We start from the raw sequence: 19033 nt of genomic DNA, 5'->3' as shown, positions 1-19033 counted from the left end.
CCTCTCTCTCCCTCAGTACTATGCAAAGATAAGAAATGCAACAGTGGTGCTAGAAGGTGAACTATCTGGCTTCTTCTCCAAAATAGGCTATAAATGGCAGACAGTTAATCACAGATTTATTTATTTATTTATTTATTTGCAGTTTGTTTGCCAGGATGGTACATTTAGCCACTAGGAGCCTGTTTTCAATGGATTCCTAGGGAGAAAAACCCCAATTTACAGTTACACTTTAGTTAACAAAGTTGAAAATTACAAAGGTATAAGTCAGTTGGTGAAATACATAGTGACAGTATTACAATAAATTGGCATTTAAACAAATCAGTATATACATGAGCAAAGTTAAATTACAATCAAATTAAGTTTTTTTTTTTTTTAGTGTGCTATTTCCAACACTTTGTTATTAGTGGGTACAAGGCTGTAGAAGGATATTCACAGATTTATTAGCTGAAGTCAAGGAAGTTATATAGGATCAGAGCAAGAGCATTCCCATTGTGAGGTTAGGTGAAAGGGAAGCAGAGTTTTGAAGGTGGAGGGACTGCTAGTGGTGCGGATTAGAGGGGAGAGAGAGAGAGAGTTGCAATAACGAGGTAGAGAGAAGGACAAAAGATGTTTCCTTGGTGGATGGACACATTTATGTAATTCTATTAGACTTTGGGAGTTAGATCTTAGAATTCTACGAGGCTGATGCATTTGAAAGGTAGAGGCAAGAGAGTGGCAGAGAGAGGGGCTGAAAATAAGTTTTGTGTTTGGATAAGTTGGCTGTATATATATATATATATATATATATATATATATATATATATATATATATATCTATATGTATAAATATATATATATATATATATATATATATATATATATATATATATATATATATATATATATATATATATAAGGTAATTAGGTAACTCTAGACACTTCAATTGCTGTAGGGAAGTACAACGGTGAGCAGAGGTTCTATGGCCTGTTGCAAATTTAGAGATTTTATTATAACAGGAGGAGAGTTTTGTCTTGAGTGAAGATTGCAGATTAGTAAGGATAGAGGCGCCGTAGAGGAGGGATGGAATGAGATACGTAGTAGCGAGAACGATCCGGGTAGAGGGAGAGATATAGCGATTTTGGCGATACAGAATACCAAGCTTCTTCTGAGTTTTCTTGATATTTACTTGGAGATGGCTATCAAACTTTAGTTGATCATCTATAAGGACTCCAAGTAATTTTGCAGTGGAGACTATTTTGAGAAGTGTGTTGTTTCGACTGGTGATAGTCAGTTTTTATTTGAGCTGATAGATTTAGAAGGGGTGAATATCATAAGCTTAGTCTTGGTAGCATTGAGTGCTAGATGGTTGTCTAGCATCCATTGCTCAGTAGAAGAGAAGGCATCCTGGGTTAGTTTTGCTAAGGAGGAAATATAGGTGGTAGAGCAGATTATAGTTGAATCATCCGCATATTGGGCAAGGTTGGTGTTAGGGATGGCCTGATAGAAGTCATTGATGAAAATGTTAAATAGAAGGGGACCTAGAATTGACCCCTGGGATACACCTGTGGAAGTATTTAGGAAGGGTGAGGTGGCTTTTTTCCACTTGACTGCCTGTTGCCTATTTGATGGGGATTTAATTTAATAGTTTAAATATTCACATGCCCATAAACAATTTAAATAAAAACAGCATAATTTTGCACATATATAGCAGCACTGTGCCTTTGTTATCTAAAGAAGTAATTTTTATGAGTTACTAAGCTACTTTATTAATTGCTGTCCTTCACACAGGTAGCATTCCTGGACCAATTGCCTTTGGATCGCTGATTGACCTCTCGTGCCTGCTGTGGCAGAACTCAAACGGAGTCCGCGGCTCCTGCTTGATCTACCAGAACTTGGACATGAGTCGCTACACTCTAGCTGCTGGGCTAATTTACAAGGTGAGGATGCCATGGTATTACACCTTACAATTAATTAAGACTGGCAATCTTAGTAATGTAGACATCTGCTGAGTAAACTAAACTACAGAGTGCTTAACAGATTTTTTTTTCTATTGACAGCTTTTATTTTTTTTGTTTAATTATGAAGTACAGCAAGTCTCAGACATGAGTGGGAACTTCTCTAGAAACAGCCTGAAATACTATTAAGCACTACAAGAATGCTTAACTTCAGTCCTGTTTGCTATATTAAATGAGATGTTGTCGATATGTAGAATAAAAAAAAATCTGCTGTAAGTCTAAAAATTTTAGCGATATTTTTGCTTCATCGTGGTTTCCTGAAGTGCTGATCATTTTGAGGACTACAGGAGACTTACTAACAAAGTTGGTTCTACAGTGAAATATTTTGAACTCTCTCTCATCATTTCTGTGATATGGGAATCAGCCAACATATTGTTTACAATAACAAAATCGATTGGAATAATGAAAGTAACTCTCAACTTTTCTTTTTTCCTCAAACGCTAAATAATAAGGCCGGAAATCTGAGACAATTTTTAATTATTGCACTAAGTCGTTTAGGAAGTTAGTAGAACAGCAGATTTTGCATCAAAATGTATTTTCTGAAGAATAAGAAGTAAGAAATTGTAATGTCTGGTGTTACTGAGTGTAATTATCAGTGATTTACCAGAAAAGTAAAAAAATCTATAAGGGACAGGGGTAAAAATATGAGGTAAAATCAGGGATGGTCTTCAAACCAAGCATGGCTTATCTATGACGTGTAAGTATGCCACTGATGTAAAAGTGACATAAAATGAGTATGACATATGTATACTATGACATGTAAGTATGCCACTGATGTAACAGTGACATAAAATGAGTGTGACAGATGTATACTATGACATGTAAGTATGCCATTGATGTAATAGTGACATAAAATGAGTGTGAGAGATGTATACTATGACATGTAAGTATGCCACTGATGTAATAGTGACATAAAAATGAGTGTGACAGATATATACTATGACATGTAAGTATACCATTGATGTAATAGTGACATACAATGAGTGTGAGAGATGGATACTATGACATGTAAGTATCCCATTGATGTAATAGTGACATAAAAATGAGTGTGACAGGTGTATACTATGACATGTAAGTATGCCACTGATGTAAGTGACATAAAATGAGTGTGACAGATGTATACTATGACATGTAAGTATGCCATTGATGTAACAGTGACATTAAAATGAGTGTGACAGATGTATACTATGATATGTAAGTATGCCATTGATGTAATAGTGACATAAAAATGAGTGTGACAGATGTATACTATGACATGTAAGTATGCCATTGATGTAATAGTGACATAAATGAGTGTGACAGATGTATACTATGACATGTAAGTATGCCAATGATTTAATAGTGACATAAAAATGAGTGTGACAGATGTATACTATGACATGTAAGTATACCATTGATGTAATAGTGACATACAATGAGCGTGAGAGATGTATACTATGACATGTAAGTATCCCATTGATGTAATAGTGACATAAAATAAGTGGGTGAGATGTATACTATGACATGTAAGTATGCCATTGATGTAATAGTGACATAAAATGCGTGTGACGGATGTATACTATGACATGTAAGTATGCCATTGATGTAATAGTGACATAAAAATGAGTGTGACAGATGTATACTATGACATGTAAGTATGCCACTGATGTAATAGTGACATAAAATGAGTGTGACAGATGTATGCTATGACATGTAAGTATGCCATTGTCGTAATAGTGACATAAAAATGAGTGTGACAGATGTATACTATGACATGTAAGTATGCCATTAATGTAATAGTGACATAAAAATTAGTGTGACAGATGTATACTATGACATGTAAGTATGCCATTGATGTAATAGTGACATAAAATAAGTGTGTGAGATGTATACTATGGCATGCAAGTATGCCATTGATGTAATAGTGACATAAAAATGAGTGTGACAGATGTATACTATGACATGTAAGTATGCCATTGATGTAATAATGACATTAAAATGAGTGTGACAGATGTATACTATGACATGTAAGTATGCCATTGATGTAATAGTGACATAAAATGAGTGTGACAGATGTATACTATGACATGTAAGTATGTCATTGATGTAATAGTGACATAAAATGAGTGTGAGAGATGTATACTATGACATGTAAGTATGCCATTGATGTAATAGTGACATTAAAATGAGTGTGACAGATGTATACTATGACATGTAAGTATGCCACTGATGTAATAGTGACATAAAAATGAGTGTGAGAGATGTATACTATGACATGTAAGTATGCCACTGATGTAATAGTGACATAAAAATGAGTGTGACAGATGTATACTATGACATGTAAGTATGCCACTGATGTAATAGTGACATAAAAATGAGTGTGAGAGATGTAGATACACCAAGAATCTTGAATTCATGCTCTCTCACACTCAAAACAGTAACGCGGATGAGGTTGTCAACCCACCCACCACCACACATGCACATATTACCACTACTCATACACAAAGTACGCATCTAACACGCAAATCAACATACTTGGTGGTTCTCTTAAAGAACCTACCAAGACACCAGAGACCTCCAAAACATATGACTGCTACACAGTTTCCACGGCAACCAAGACACATAGCAACACTAGTGTGTTACCCACAAGGTCCGTAAGATGTAGCACTCAAAAAATACATGTTCTAGTCGTTGGAGACTAAATAGTGAGACACACAGATGTCCCACTCACCAGGCACAGATGTCCCACTCACCAGGCACAGCTGTCCCACTCACCAGGCACAGATGTCCCACTCACCAGGCACAGATGTCCCACTCACCAGGCACAGATGTCCCACTCACCAGGCACAGATGTCCCACTCACCAGGCTGGACAAGGAGAACGTCACAGTCAGCTGTCTGTCTGGTGCCAGGATTCATCAGATCATACATGCACTCAGGTCTCTCAGCAACAAGTACCATTATGACTCTGTCACAGTTCATGGTGGAGTGAACGACCTGAGATATACCTCACTGGACTATATGAAGAGAGAAGTAATTGAGCTCTCTGAGTATGTGTCCCAAGCAGGTATGTCCCTAGCCTTGAGCAGCATATTACCCTCACTTAGAATGATGCCGCAGTTTAAACAAAAAATTATTGATCTCAATAATTGACTTAGTTTTTGGTGTCATTCAAAGGGGGAACCAGTTCCTGTCAGCCTATGATGCCATGGTCAACAAACCTTTCTGCTTTGCCAGAGACAGTTTGCACCTGGCACCTGTACACTGCTGGCAAAGGCTCTTGCCTCCCGCATACTGCCTTTTTTAAGAAAAGTCTCGAAAACAAACTTACTGATGTGAAATTTGTCAATCATAACAAAATAAGGGTCATGCTGCTAAACGCTAGGAGCTTAAACCAAAAAATGCAAACCATGGAAGCACTTCTATCACTGGAAGATGTAGATGACTGTGCAGTCACAGAAACCTGATTCAGGGCCTCAGAGAGCACCCCAGCCTTGCAAAGCTACAATGCCTTCTACACCTTCAGACTGCAAAATAAACATGTGAGAACCAAAGGAGACAGTGTTGCTGTCCGTATTAGAGATACATTTACCTCCCATCTAGTTAGACTGGACAACTCCATGGAGTTACTCCAAGTTCAGGTTATGGTGGGCAAAACCTCCATTCAAGTCATAGCCAGTTATAGACCCCCCTCCATGGATCATGACATGCATGGAGCCTACCTGACCAAACTGAAGACAATTCAAATATTACCAAACACTCTGGTTATGGGGTATTTCAATTATCCCACCAGCAATTGGGGAACCTACGCTAGCCCTAACCAACTAGCACAAAGGTTCATTGACTTGTTAACTCAAATGCCCTGGAACAAATTGTTCATAACCTGCCAAGAGGAAAAAACATACTAAATCTGGTCCTCACTAACATGTCAAATGGATGCACTGCTGCAACTGTCGGACCCTCATTAGTTAAATCTGACCACAAATCAGTCACCTTCAAGCTGGCACTAACACCAGAACTCACAAGGGGCAAAATCAGATGAAAAAACATCACCAAGGCAAACAATACCCTTTGAGGTGAAGGTATAAATGCATTCCAAGCTCCCACCCCCTACTGGAAGTGGTAACTACACCAAAGGTTACACTAAAGCCTGCATAATCACTTCCATAAGTGTATAGACTTGGCTGTACCAGAAAGAATCAAAGCCAGAGCTCCAAGTAAAAACAAGCCACCATGGTGGACATCCAGCATCAACAAGCTTTACAATAATTGCAGAAAGTTGCGGTCCATGAAAACAAAGGTGAGACCCCAACAGTGGAAAAGTACCCTCCTCAGCCTCAACAGGCAAATAAGACAACTTGTCAAATCCTCTAAGGGCTTCATTGAGAAAAGTGTAACTAGCAAAGCCAAGGATAACCATAAGACCTTTTACAGCTATGTATGCACCCTAAAAGGTAGTACCCAAGCATGTGCAGAACTAGTGAGCAACCGTATCACACACACTGACCCCAAAGACATAGCAAACTTGCTAGTGGAGAGGTTTGGTGAAAATTTCACCCCCCATCCCCTCCAGATCTATCGCAAACCTTGCCACAAACTTCCACCTCATCCTGCATATCTGAAGAACAAGTCATCAAAGCCTAGTCCAAGGCAAAAAACACAGCCTCTATGGGACCAGACGGCATCCCGGGCCATCTTTTAAACAGGCTAAAATATGAACTAGCATCACCATTAAGTGCCCTTTTCAATCATAGTCTAACCACAGGCCTTATTCCTGCAGAATAGAGAACAGCAACAATTATTCCCCTCCACAGAGGTGGCCTAGCAACAGACCCGGGGAGTTACAGACCCATAAGCCTGAACAGCCTCATCTGTAAGGCCATGGGAACATATTATAGACCTTGTAACTAAAGATGACCTCCAAACTCTGGCTCCTTCCCAATTCAGCTTCATCAAGGGCAGAGCCTGCCTGTTAAAACTTGCGGATTTTTTCAAAAATGTGACCAGGGCCATTCATGAGGGCAAATCTGTGCACACAGCATACCTCGAATTGGCAAAGACCTTCTACACAATCCCACACTCAGGCATTACCAATAAACTTAGAAAACTGAATGTAAACCCCTTAGTTGTAAGATGTGTTGCTAACTGGCTCACAAACTGGACACACGCTATCAAAGTGGGTGACTCCACTTCAACCAGCATATCTGTTACAAACAGGGTGCCAAGGGGGTTAGTGCTGTGTCCCCTACTGTTTGGTATATACTTTTCAGAGGTTCAGGTTAAAACTAAGACATTGCAGCTGACTGTTTACAGATGACTGCAAAATGGGTGCAATTATTGAATCCCCAAATGATGTCAGTATACTCCAAGAGGGTCTTACGCAGACCAACAACTGGTGTCTTAGTCATGGTCTTAAACTGAATGCAAAAAAATGCATAATCATTCCGTTCAGCACAAACAATGTCCCTTCACACTATCAAATCAACAATACCCCAAGTACCCATGAAGTGGTAAGGGACTTGGGTACACAAGTTGACCATGACCTTAACTTCGACCACCATCTGTTAGGAAACTAAGGATGGCTTTCTACATAGCACACTTGATTAGTAAAGGAATCAGCCTAAGAGCAAAAGAGGTTATAACCCCTCTATACTCAGCACTAATGTGGCCCATAATTGAGTGTAATGCCTTGTTTGGCATCTACCAGTTTAAATCTAGCCAATTTTCTTGTAAGAATAAAAGCATGTAGGTATGTGCTGTAGTGGGACTCGAACCAGGAATGCCTGCTCGTAAGGCGAATGCTCTGCCCACTACACTGTTGCTATACTACTTCTTGTTTGGGGGGTAAACACCTTAACAGTTATGCTAACTACCAAATCAATTGTGAAGCTGTGATACGCAGAATATAAAAATGCAAGTGTGAATGTGAGGTGGGGGATATATTTAATTTTATTTATCCATTGTTGACTGAGTAAGTCCTGCTGTGCTAGTGATCTCCTTTCAGGAGAGACTTGAAGTGGTATTTATACTACTATGAGAAATTTGGCCGGAGCACTGGGTAACTTCTCCTACTCTTTTGTTTTTTTGTTTTTTTTCATGATAAATGCCATTATTTTACATCCACCTGAACTACTATCAACTGAAACAGACACAAAATCAGTTTCACTGATTAATCTGAAGCCCCCACAAAATCAGTTTTATTGTTTAATCTGAAGCCCCCCACAAAATCAGTTTTATTGTTTAATCTGAAGCCCCCCCCCAGTTGCTGCACTGTAGTGACAATAGTTTTTTACATCATCTGGATTGAGAATAGAACCCACAACCTTCTAATCTGGCAATACCAAAGCCAACTGTGATGAGTCATTGACACTGAAGCATCATGGAGTGTTTCGTCCACTCCAAGCTACAGCACTCTCACCTTCCTTCTTTCCCTGTCTGTCATGTGCAGCATTTATCTAGGATTACTAAATCAGATTCCCAGTTCTCATTTTCCTGTGTTTCTGTTTCCTTGCTATGTGGACTGGTTCCCTTTCCAGTAACACCTACAGCTCTCCATGTTATTTTCTCGACTCCTTGCATTACATACCTTCCAGCCTGTTGCCTTTGAAATTGAGGAGTTTTATTTTGTCACCAACTATCTTTTATTTTTTCCTCATTTCTTTCTCTTCATTTCTTCTGCTGCTGTTGGTTGCTTCCCTTCTGTCCCTTTCCACTTAGTCTGAAATCATAATTTTATGACTGCACCTTTCCAGTCTACTTTTAACAAGTTTATTTCTTCCAGACTAAAATGGAGTCTGTTTGTAATATTAAGTTCTCCTCCATGAATGCATCCCTGCAATCTCTGATTAACCCATAACCTAATTCTTTAATGCATTAACCCATAACCTAATTCTTTAATGCATTCCACTAGTCAGCAGGTAAACACATTGATAATCTGCTTACTAGTTTGTTGGTCAGTGATGCTGGCAGAACTTCAGTAGAAGATAGCCTTGCATAACAAACGATTGCATCCATCTGCTACCGTTTTTAATTTCTCCCAAATCTTTTTGGTTTCTAATACCATGACGGGACTGGACCCCATTCCTAAGTCAAAGTACGATTAACATTCATGAAATGAGTATTGTTTCAGTCTTTGATGTCAGCCAAAAGTGCTCTTCGCTGCACCCGCAATGTGCCCATTAATGACTCCTTCTGCAATTTGTAAGGGGTTACATGAATTGGTAACATATCTAAATAAATTGTAAATTCTTTTTTAAAAGACCCGTTGCTTTTACTACTATTGGAACTGTCTGGGTATCTTTCTTTGACATGGCTCTCATTTCTGCCTGCAGATCCAGGTATTTTATGACTTTGTGTCTTTCCGTATGCAAGACACTGTAGTCACTGGATGTGGTGATTTCAATGATCAATGCTACTTTTGTCTTCTTTTCTTGAACAACTATATCCAGTTTTGTAGCATCTATCTTTGAATTGTTGGTATTGGGTGATCCTATGTGATGTAAACTTCATCATTTTCTATGATTCTTTGTGGCTCATGTTTCCAGTGTTTTTCAGCCACTTCGATACCATAATGTTTGCACAATCTCCAGTGTAACAGTCTCGCCACATTATTATACCTTTCAGTATACAGTCCCTCTGCCATTAGTGCATCGCAACCACCAACATGTGGGACTGTTTCCAGTTCGGTTTTGCAAAACCTACATATGTCTGTTTATCCCACATGTTCAATGGACTTTGTAAACCAGCATGTACGTAGCCCACTATCTTGGGCTGCCAATATTAACCTTTCATTTCTTGATGTGAATTCACCTCTCCTTAACCATTCCTGCATTTGTTCTTGATCAACATGAGGCTCTTCCAGACATTTTCTCTACTTGCAACTATATTTATGTTTTTTCCACATTTCTTGCCTTCTCATCTGGTGCTTCACCTTATATTCTTTCTTTTGTTTTTTGGCACATTCAGTTGCTGCCTGTTTTTATCTACTTCTGGTTTGATTTCCATTCCTGCTTGACGTCAACATGCTTCTACATCCATCTGCTACCTCTGTGGGTCTTTTTGTGTCTTCTAATGCCCTGTACTGTTCTTTCTGATGAGTCATTTGTTCTCACATGTACTCTGACACATGGATGTTCTTTACCCCAAATATACTGCATGCTTCTACATCCATCTGCTACCTCTGTGGGTCTTTTGTGTCTTCTAATGCCCTGTACTGTTCTTTCTGATGAGTCATTTGTTCTCACATGTACTCTGACACATGGATGTTCTTTACCCCAAATATACTGCATGCTTCTACATCCATCTGCTACCTCTGTGGGTCTTTTTGTGTCTTCTAATGCCCTGTACTGTTCTTTCTGATGAGTCATTTGTTCTCACATGTACTCTGACACATGGATGTTCTTTACCCCAAATATACTGCATGCTTCTACATCCATCTGCTACCTCTGTGGGTCTTGTTGTGTCTTCTAATGCCCTGTACTGTTCTTTCTGATGAGTCATTTGTTCTCACATGTACTCTGACACATGGATGTTCTTTACCCCAAATATACTGCATGCTTCTACATCCATCTGCTACCTCTGTGGGTCTTGTTGTGTCTTCTAATGCCCTGTACTGTTCTTTCTGATGAGTCATTTGTTCTCACATGTACTCTGACACATGGATGTTCTTTACCCCAAATATACTGCATGCTTCTACATCCATCTGCTACCTCTGTGGGTCTTGTTGTGTCTTCTAATGCCCTGTACTGTTCTTTCTGATGAGTCATTTGTTCTCACATGTACTCTGACACATGGATGTTCTTTACCCCAAATATACTGCATGCTTCTACATCCATCTGCTACCTCTGTGGGTCTTTTTGTGTCTTCTAATGCCCTGTACTGTTCTTTCTGATGAGTCATTTGTTCTCACATGTACTCTGACACATGGATGTTCTTTACCCCAAATATACTGCATGCTTCTACATCCATCTGCTACCTCTGTGGGTCTTTTTGTGTCTTCTAATGCCCTATACTGTTCTTTCTGATGAGTCATTTGTTCTCACATGTACTCTGACACATGGATGTTCTTTACCCCAAATATACTGCATGCTTCTACATCCATCTGCTACCTCTGTGGGTCTTTTGTGTCTTCTAATGCCCTGTACTGTTCTTTTCTGATGAGTCATTTGTTCTCACATGTACTCTGACACATGGATGTTCTTTACCCCAAATATACTGCATGCTTCTACATCCATCTGCTACCTCTGTGGGTCTTTTTGTGTCTTCTAATGCCCTGTACTGTTCTTTCTGATGAGTCATTTGTTCTCACATGTACTCTGACACATGGATGTTCTTTACCCCAAATATACTGCATGCTTCTACATCCATCTGCTACCTCTGTGGGTCTTGTTGTGTCTTCTAATGCCCTGTACTGTTCTTTCTGATGAGTCATTTGTTCTCACATGTACTCTGACACATGGATGTTCTTTACCCCAAATATACTGCATGCTTCTACATCCATCTGCTACCTCTGTGGGTCTTTTTGTGTCTTCTAATGCCCTGTACTGTTCTTTCTGATGAGTCATTTGTTCTCACATGTACTCTGACACATGGATGTTCTTTACCCCAAATATACTGCATGCTTCTACATCCATCTGCTACCTCTGTGGGTCTTATTGTGTCTTCTAATGCCCTGTACTGTTCTTTCTGATGAGTCATTTGTTCTCACATGTACTCTGACACATGGATGTTCTTTACCCCAAATATACTGCATGCTTCTACATCCATCTGCTACCTCTGTGGGTCTTTTTGTGTCTTCTAATGCCCTGTACTGTTCTTTCTGATGAGTCATTTGTTCTCACATGTACTCTGACACATGGATGTTCTTTACCCCAAATATACTGCATGCTTCTACATCCATCTGCTACCTCTGTGGGTCTTGTTGTGTCTTCTAATGCCCTGTACTGTTCTTTCTGATGAGTCATTTGTTCTCACATGTACTCTGACACATGGATGTTCTTTACCCCAAATATACTGCATGCTTCTACATCCATCTGCTACCTCTGTGGGTCTTTTTGTGTCTTCTAATGCCCTGTACTGTTCTTTCTGATGAGTCATTTGTTCTCACATATACTCTGACACATGGATGTTCTTTACCCCAAATATACTGCATGCTTCTACATCCATCTGCTACCTCTGTGGGTCTTGTTGTGTCTTCTAATGCCCTGTACTGTTCTTTCTGATGAGTCATTTGTTCTCACATATACTCTGACACATGGATGTTCTTTACCCCAAATATACTGCATGCTTCTACATCCATCTGCTACCTCTGTGGGTCTTTTTGTGTCTTCTAATGCCCTGTACTGTTCTTTCTGATGGGTCATTTGTTCTCACATGTACTCTGACACATGGATGTTCTTTACCCCAAATATACTGCATGCTTCTACATCCATCTGCTACCTCTGTGGGTCTTTTTGTGTCTTCTAATGCCCTGTACTGTTCTTTCTGATGAGTCATTTGTTCTCACATGTACTCTGACACATGGATGTTCTTTACCCCAAATATACTGCATGCTTCTACATCCATCTGCTACCTCTGTGGGTCTTGTTGTGTCTTCTAATGCCCTGTACTGTTCTTTCTGATGAGTCATTTGTTCTCACATGTACTCTGACACATGGATGTTCTTTACCCCAAATATACTGCATGCTTCTACATCCATCTGCTACCTCTGTGGGTCTTTTTGTGTCTTCTAATGCCCTGTACTGTTCTTTCTGATGAGTCATTTGTTCTCACATGTACTCTGACACATGGATGTTCTTTACCCCAAATATACTGCATGCTTCTACATCCATCTGCTACCTCTGTGGGTCTTGTTGTGTCTTCTAATGCCCTGTACTGTTCTTTCTGATGAGTCATTTGTTCTCACATGTACTCTGACACATGGATGTTCTTTACCCCAAATATACTGCATGCTTCTACATCCATCTGCTACCTCTGTGGGTCTTGTTGTGTCTTCTAATGCCCTGTACTGTTCTTTCTGATGAGTCATTTGTTCTCACATGTACTCTGACACATGGATGTTCTTTACCCCAAATATACTGCATGCTTCTACATCCATCTGCTACCTCTGTGGGTCTTTTGTGTCTTCTAATGCCCTGTACTGTTCTTTCTGATGAGTCATTTGTTCTCACATGTACTCTGACACATGGATGTTCTTTACCCCAAATATACTGCATGCTTCTACATCCATCTGCTACCTCTGTGGGTCTTTTTGTGTCTTCTAATGCCCTATACTGTTCTTTCTGATGAGTCATTTGTTCTCACATGTACTCTGACACATGGATGTTCTTTACCCCAAATATACTGCATGCTTCTACATCCATCTGCTACCTCTGTGGGTCTTTTTGTGTCTTCTAATGCCCTGTACTGTTCTTTCTGATGAGTCATTTGTTCTCACATGTACTCTGACACATGGATGTTCTTTACCCCAAACATACTGCATGCTTCTACATCCATCTGCTACCTCTGTGGGTCTTTTTGTGTCTTCTAATGCCCTGTACTGTTCTTTCTGATGAGTCATTTGTTCTCACATGTACTCTGACACATGGATGTTCTTTACCCCAAATATACTGCATGCTTCTACATCCATCTGCTACCTCTGTGGGTCTTTTTGTGTCTTCTAATGCCCTGTACTGTTCTTTCTGATGAGTCATTTGTTCTCACATGTACTCTGACACATGGATGTTCTTTACCCCAAATATACTGCATGCTTCTACATCCATCTGCTACCTCTGTGGGTCTTGTTGTGTCTTCTAATGCCCTGTACTGTTCTTTCTGATGAGTCATTTGTTCTCACATGTACTCTGACACATGGATGTTCTTTACCCCAAATATACTGCATGCTTCTACATCCATCTGCTACCTCTGTGGGTCTTTTTGTGTCTTCTAATGCTCTGTACTGTTCTTTCTGATGAGTCATTTGTTCTCACATGTACTCTGACACATGGATGTTCTTTACCCCAAATATACTGCATGCTTCTACATCCATCTGCTACCTCTGTGGGTCTTGTTGTGTCTTCTAATGCCCTGTACTGTTCTTTCTGATGAGTCATTTGTTCTTACATGTACTCTGACACATGGATGTTCTTTACCCCAAATATACTGCATGCTTCTACATCCATCTGCTACCTCTGTGGGTCTTTTTGTGTCTTCTAATGCCCTGTACTGTTCTTTCTGATGAGTCATTTGTTCTCACATTTACTCTGACACATGGATGTTCTTTACCCCAAATATACTGCATGCTTCTACATCCATCTGCTACCTCTGTGGGTCTTTTTGTGTCTTCTAATGCCCTGTACTGTTCTTTCTGATGAGTCATTTGTTCTCACATGTACTCTGACACATGGATGTTCTTTACCCCAAATATACTGCATGCTTCTACATCCATCTGCTACATCTGTGGGTCTTGTTGTGTCTTCTAATGCCCTGTACTGTTCTTTCTGATGAGTCATTTGTTCTCACATGTACTCTGACACATGGATGTTCTTTACCCCAAATATACTGCATGCTTCTACATCCATCTGCTACCTCTGTGGGTCTTCTTGTGTCTTCTAATGCCCTGTACTGTTCTTTCTGATGAGTCATTTGTTCTCACATGTACTCTGACACATGGATGTTCTTTACCCCAAATATACTGCATGCTTCTACATCCATCTGCTACCTCTGTGGGTCTTGTTGTGTCTTCTAATGCCCTGTACTGTTCTTTCTGATGAGTCATTTGTTCTCACATATACTCTGACACATGGATGTTCTTTACCCCAAATATACTGCATGCTTCTACATCCATCTGCTACCTCTGTGGGTCTTTTGTGTCTTCTAATGCCCTGTACTGTTCTTTCTGATGGGTCATTTGTTCTCACATGTACTCTGACACATGGATGTTCTTTACCCCAAATATACTGCATGCTTCTACATCCATCTGCTACCTCTGTGGTTCTTTTTGTGTCTTCTAATGCCCTGTACTGTTCTTTCTGATGAGTCATTTGTTCTCACATGTACTCTGACACATGGATGTTCTTTACCCCAAATATACTGCATGCTTCTACATCCATCTGCTACCTCTGTGGGTCTTGTTGTGTCTTCTAATGCCCTGTACTGTTCTTTCTGATGAGTCATTTGTTCTCACATGTACTCTGACACATGGATGTTCTTTACCCCAAATATACTGCATGCTTCTACATCCATCTGCTACCTCTGTGGGTCTTTTTGTGTCTTCTAATGCCCTGTACTGTTCTTTCTGATGAGTCATTTGTTCTTACATGTACTCTGACACATGGATGTTCTTTACCCCAAATATACTGCATGCTTCTACATCCATCTGCTACCTCTGTGGGTCTTTTGTGTCTTCTAATGCCCTGTACTGTTCTTTCTGATGAGTCATTTGTTCTCACATGTACTCTGACACATGGATGTTCTTTACCCCAAATATACTGCATGCTTCTACATCCATCTGTTACCTCTGTGGGTCTTGTTGTGTCTTCTAATGCCCTGTACTGTTCTTTCTGTTGAGTCATTTGTTCTCACATGTACTCTGACACATGGATGTTCTTTACCCCAAATATACTGCACACTTCCTTGATTGTGCTCACTCTGGTCAGCCCAATGTGATTTAGGTTTATGAAACTGAAAGTCAGCTCATCAAAAATGGTAATTTCTTATTAAAAGACAACCAAAGGCAGAAAGCATATTGGTCTTTTAACCTTCCCCACATTATTTTTTTTGTTTGGAGCAATGCCTCTATGCCTCTTGCACCCTCCCCCATTTAATATAATCAGCTCTGGGAGGTTACTTTATCTCGGGGGAAAGGGGATGGCTCCTTTGAGTAGTTTCCTCCGCAGTCTACTTTTCAGTTTATAGTCCACATTTGGCAGAGTGACCATTGTTCTCATGCTCAGCTCCCGAGCCCTCAGTCTGGTTTCTTCTTCCTCCTACTTCCTGTCTTCTATTTAAAATCTTTGGTGATCTGTGGCATAGTGACTCAAGCCATTATGCCATAGGTACCAGTATGACTCCATCATAATCCATGTAGGTGTAAATGATTTGAGATGTACCTCCCTGAACTATACGAGAGAAACATTACGGAGCTTTCAGACTAAGTGTTGCAGGCTGATATGAGCCAGCCTGAACCTCCATCTGTGGCTAAATGCAGTTTTATGGGAAGTCAAGGAAGACCTCTGACCAGATGTCTCTCAATAAACCAGTAAAGTGGTGCTTTATTTGGACAATATGGACATTGAGAAATGGATCATTTAGCAGAAAAAGTACAAAAAGCTAGATTTCATTAGCTAACATTTGTTTGATATTTGACTATCTGAGTAACAGCCTTTTTAGATAAATAACATCTTCTTAAGATCACAGCATGTAAAGTGAAGTAATAACACCTCCTGATGGTACTTTAATCTGCCAGAAATGAAAATGCTGCTTCCTTTTAAATTTTCCACTTGAGTTAAAGATTGTTATAATGACTGATGTCTACATTTTTTGTTTTTTTTTAGGCACTCGGGGCCATGTTCTTCCTGTTGGCATATCTGCTCTACAGGCCTCCACCTGACTCACCAGAAACCAACTCTGTCCTGGATCCTGGTGGAAAAGCACTTCCCTTGCCTGAAGAAGTACCTACCAATTCGTAATTCCTCTTATGCCTTGTATCCACAGCCACTGCATCATTCTACTAACCTTCATGGGGTACTTTTCATTCCATTAGGTTATCTAACATTCTAGTAATGTTCACATTAAGTTTACATCTGTGTACTCATCCTTTTCATGTGTCTTGTCTTGGATGCACATCTGGCAGTTTTGCACCAGTATAAAACGTATTACAAGGCAACAATGATGCACTTTGATTGAAGCACTTGGACACTCTTTTAAAGAATGTTGGTAATACGGACAAATAGAAACATAAACTTTGATTTGTCTGCCTTCCTGCAACAAACATCTGGTTAATGATAACTCAAGATCTATGGATGAAGTGCATTAAATACAAGGATCATTCATTTCATGGAACATAACATTCTAGTGAACACAGACTCCCATTTTGAGAAATAAATGATACATTCTTACAAGACAGAATCAAGTAACTCACTGTAATAAGTCTACCAGGTGCAAAAAAGAAGTTATAAGTAGGCTACAAAATATAGAGAGAGTATAGCTTAATCACTGATTGTTTTGGAATAAATATTAATTATTCCACCTTGTTTCCCATGAAGCAACATATAGTAGACATAGCCGATGCCGTGTTTGGCATAACTAATACAGTCTTCCTCATTGAAATACTTCTCTGACCGTTCACAGCACCGAGATATTGAAAGAAAGCAGTGACATTCAAAAACATGCCAAGATTACGATGTCTTCAGAAGACTGAGAAATCATCGCATGGGAGATGTTTAATGCTCCATCCTTTTCTCAAAGAGTGTGCATTACCTAAATAAGGCATTCAGTAAACCAGTATGGGCTTTTCTGGCTTCTGCTACAAACACGGTGGAATTAAATTAATTTCTGATACTTTACTGGAACATGAGATAAAAACAGTGATGCTCAACAGAAGTTTGAATAAGTACAATTGGCATTTTGGAAATATTATAATGAAAACAGAGACATAGCTCAAATTATTAATGTCCTGTCACAAAGGGTCTGTGGCTGGCAGTTTGTGGATGACTGCAAAGACCTAGCAGTCATAAATTCCTTATTATATTTCCAAATTCAATAGGAGGGTCTAACAAGCACCAATACATGGTGCCTAGAACATGTCCATAAACTTAATGCCAAGAAATGCAGCACTGTGTCCTTTAGCAAACTAAGGCACCCATTCACCTGAGACCTGACAGGTGATACTCCCTTGAATGCTGACTGATGTCTTTAAAGTCCAAGAAAGTCATTACCCCTCTTCACTCCTCCATCATTAGGCCTGTAATAGAGTTTACTGACCACTTTCACATATACACAACTAAGTATATAACTCAACTTGAGTGATTGCAACATTTTCTCACAAAAACAATCAAAGGTATATGTTTTTAGTTGTGCTGATCATGTCAATGTATCCTCTGTCTTTTCTATTTCCTATAGACTCAAGAGTGAACCTCTGTCTGACCTACAGAGCCTTATAGTCTGATGTTACCTTCTGCACATCCAGAAAACAAATAACTGTGTAAACATCTGCTCAGGAAATCATAATTTCCACCAAAATGTAAATAGGACCTACTAATGAGATAGATGCCTCTCCAGAGAATCACTATTTTATGGAATACATTTAACGTTAATGTAAAACAAAGCAGCACCTGGAATATACTTAACGTTAATGTAAAACAAAGCAGCACCTTGACCCTCTGTAAGTGCAACCTGGAGGTTTGTTTAGGCAATCATAAATTCACCTCAGGCTTCGGTTCATTAAGCCTTTAATGAAAGGGTTTAAAGTTAAGTATTAAATGCACCCCAGGTCTGCCTTTCAAGCACTCACTGAAGTGGATTATAAATGGGTATTAATTATTCCTGTCTATGGGTATTCACGATATGAGATCTTGTGGCTCGGCTGTAAATATTCCTGCAGATCAACAGCCTAATATTAAACTTTGGACCTGTGAATGTATGAACAGAGGTCTCTGCAGTGGGAACATTTACTTAGTCACAACTGCAAGAGGCCTCAGATCTGGTTATGTTAAGCAGAAGGTATATGAGGCACAGCCCTGTATGAGGGGCCTCAGATCTGGTTATGTTAAGTAGAGGGTATATGAGACACAGCCCTGTATGCAGGATGTGACGTCACGGCTTTGGCCTCAATCCCTGCAGTTTTGAATTTTTCCAAATGCCATTTCAGAGATGTCGCTTGAAATGCCATTTCACAAATTTTCTTAAAGGATGTAATCTAAAGCCCATTGCAGGATGTACTCTTACTGAGACATGGTCTGATTATATAATAATGTACGGTAAGCATTGTGCTTCCATTAAAGAAGAAAGTACTGCAGGGATTTATTTTCTGTTTATGTTAATCGCATGTTCTCAACCAGTCATGTCATGCATGCATACTCCAC

General features: G+C 39.5%; 1 protein-coding gene across 7 annotated transcripts in view; it reads left to right on the top strand.

Annotated features, from left to right (window-relative positions):
• Window positions 1-19033, top strand: part of SLCO4A1 (solute carrier organic anion transporter family member 4A1) — a 921682-nt gene that overhangs the window by 847982 nt on the left and 54667 nt on the right. For 5 of the 7 annotated variants that reach the window (XR_006367160.1, XR_006367159.1, XR_006367161.1 and 2 more), the window contains 2 exons: window positions 1769-1917; window positions 16505-16694. Coding sequence is in view for 2 of the 7 variants with exons in the window: in XM_044090404.1 (XP_043946339.1) it covers window positions 1769-1917; window positions 16505-16639 (284 nt within the window). In the remaining 5 variants the exon portion in view is untranslated. Of the gene's footprint in view, window positions 1-1768; window positions 1918-16504; window positions 18975-19033 lie in introns of those variants that run through there. The other 2 variants (XM_044090405.1, XM_044090404.1) reach the window with 2 other exon arrangements.

This window comes from Protopterus annectens, chromosome 12.part0 (genome assembly GCF_019279795.1).
Source record: "Protopterus annectens isolate FY-2018-M chromosome 12.part0, PAN1.0, whole genome shotgun sequence".
Classification (NCBI taxonomy): domain Eukaryota; kingdom Metazoa; phylum Chordata; order Ceratodontiformes; family Protopteridae; genus Protopterus; species Protopterus annectens.
This window is presented reverse-complemented; position numbering and strand designations above follow the sequence as displayed.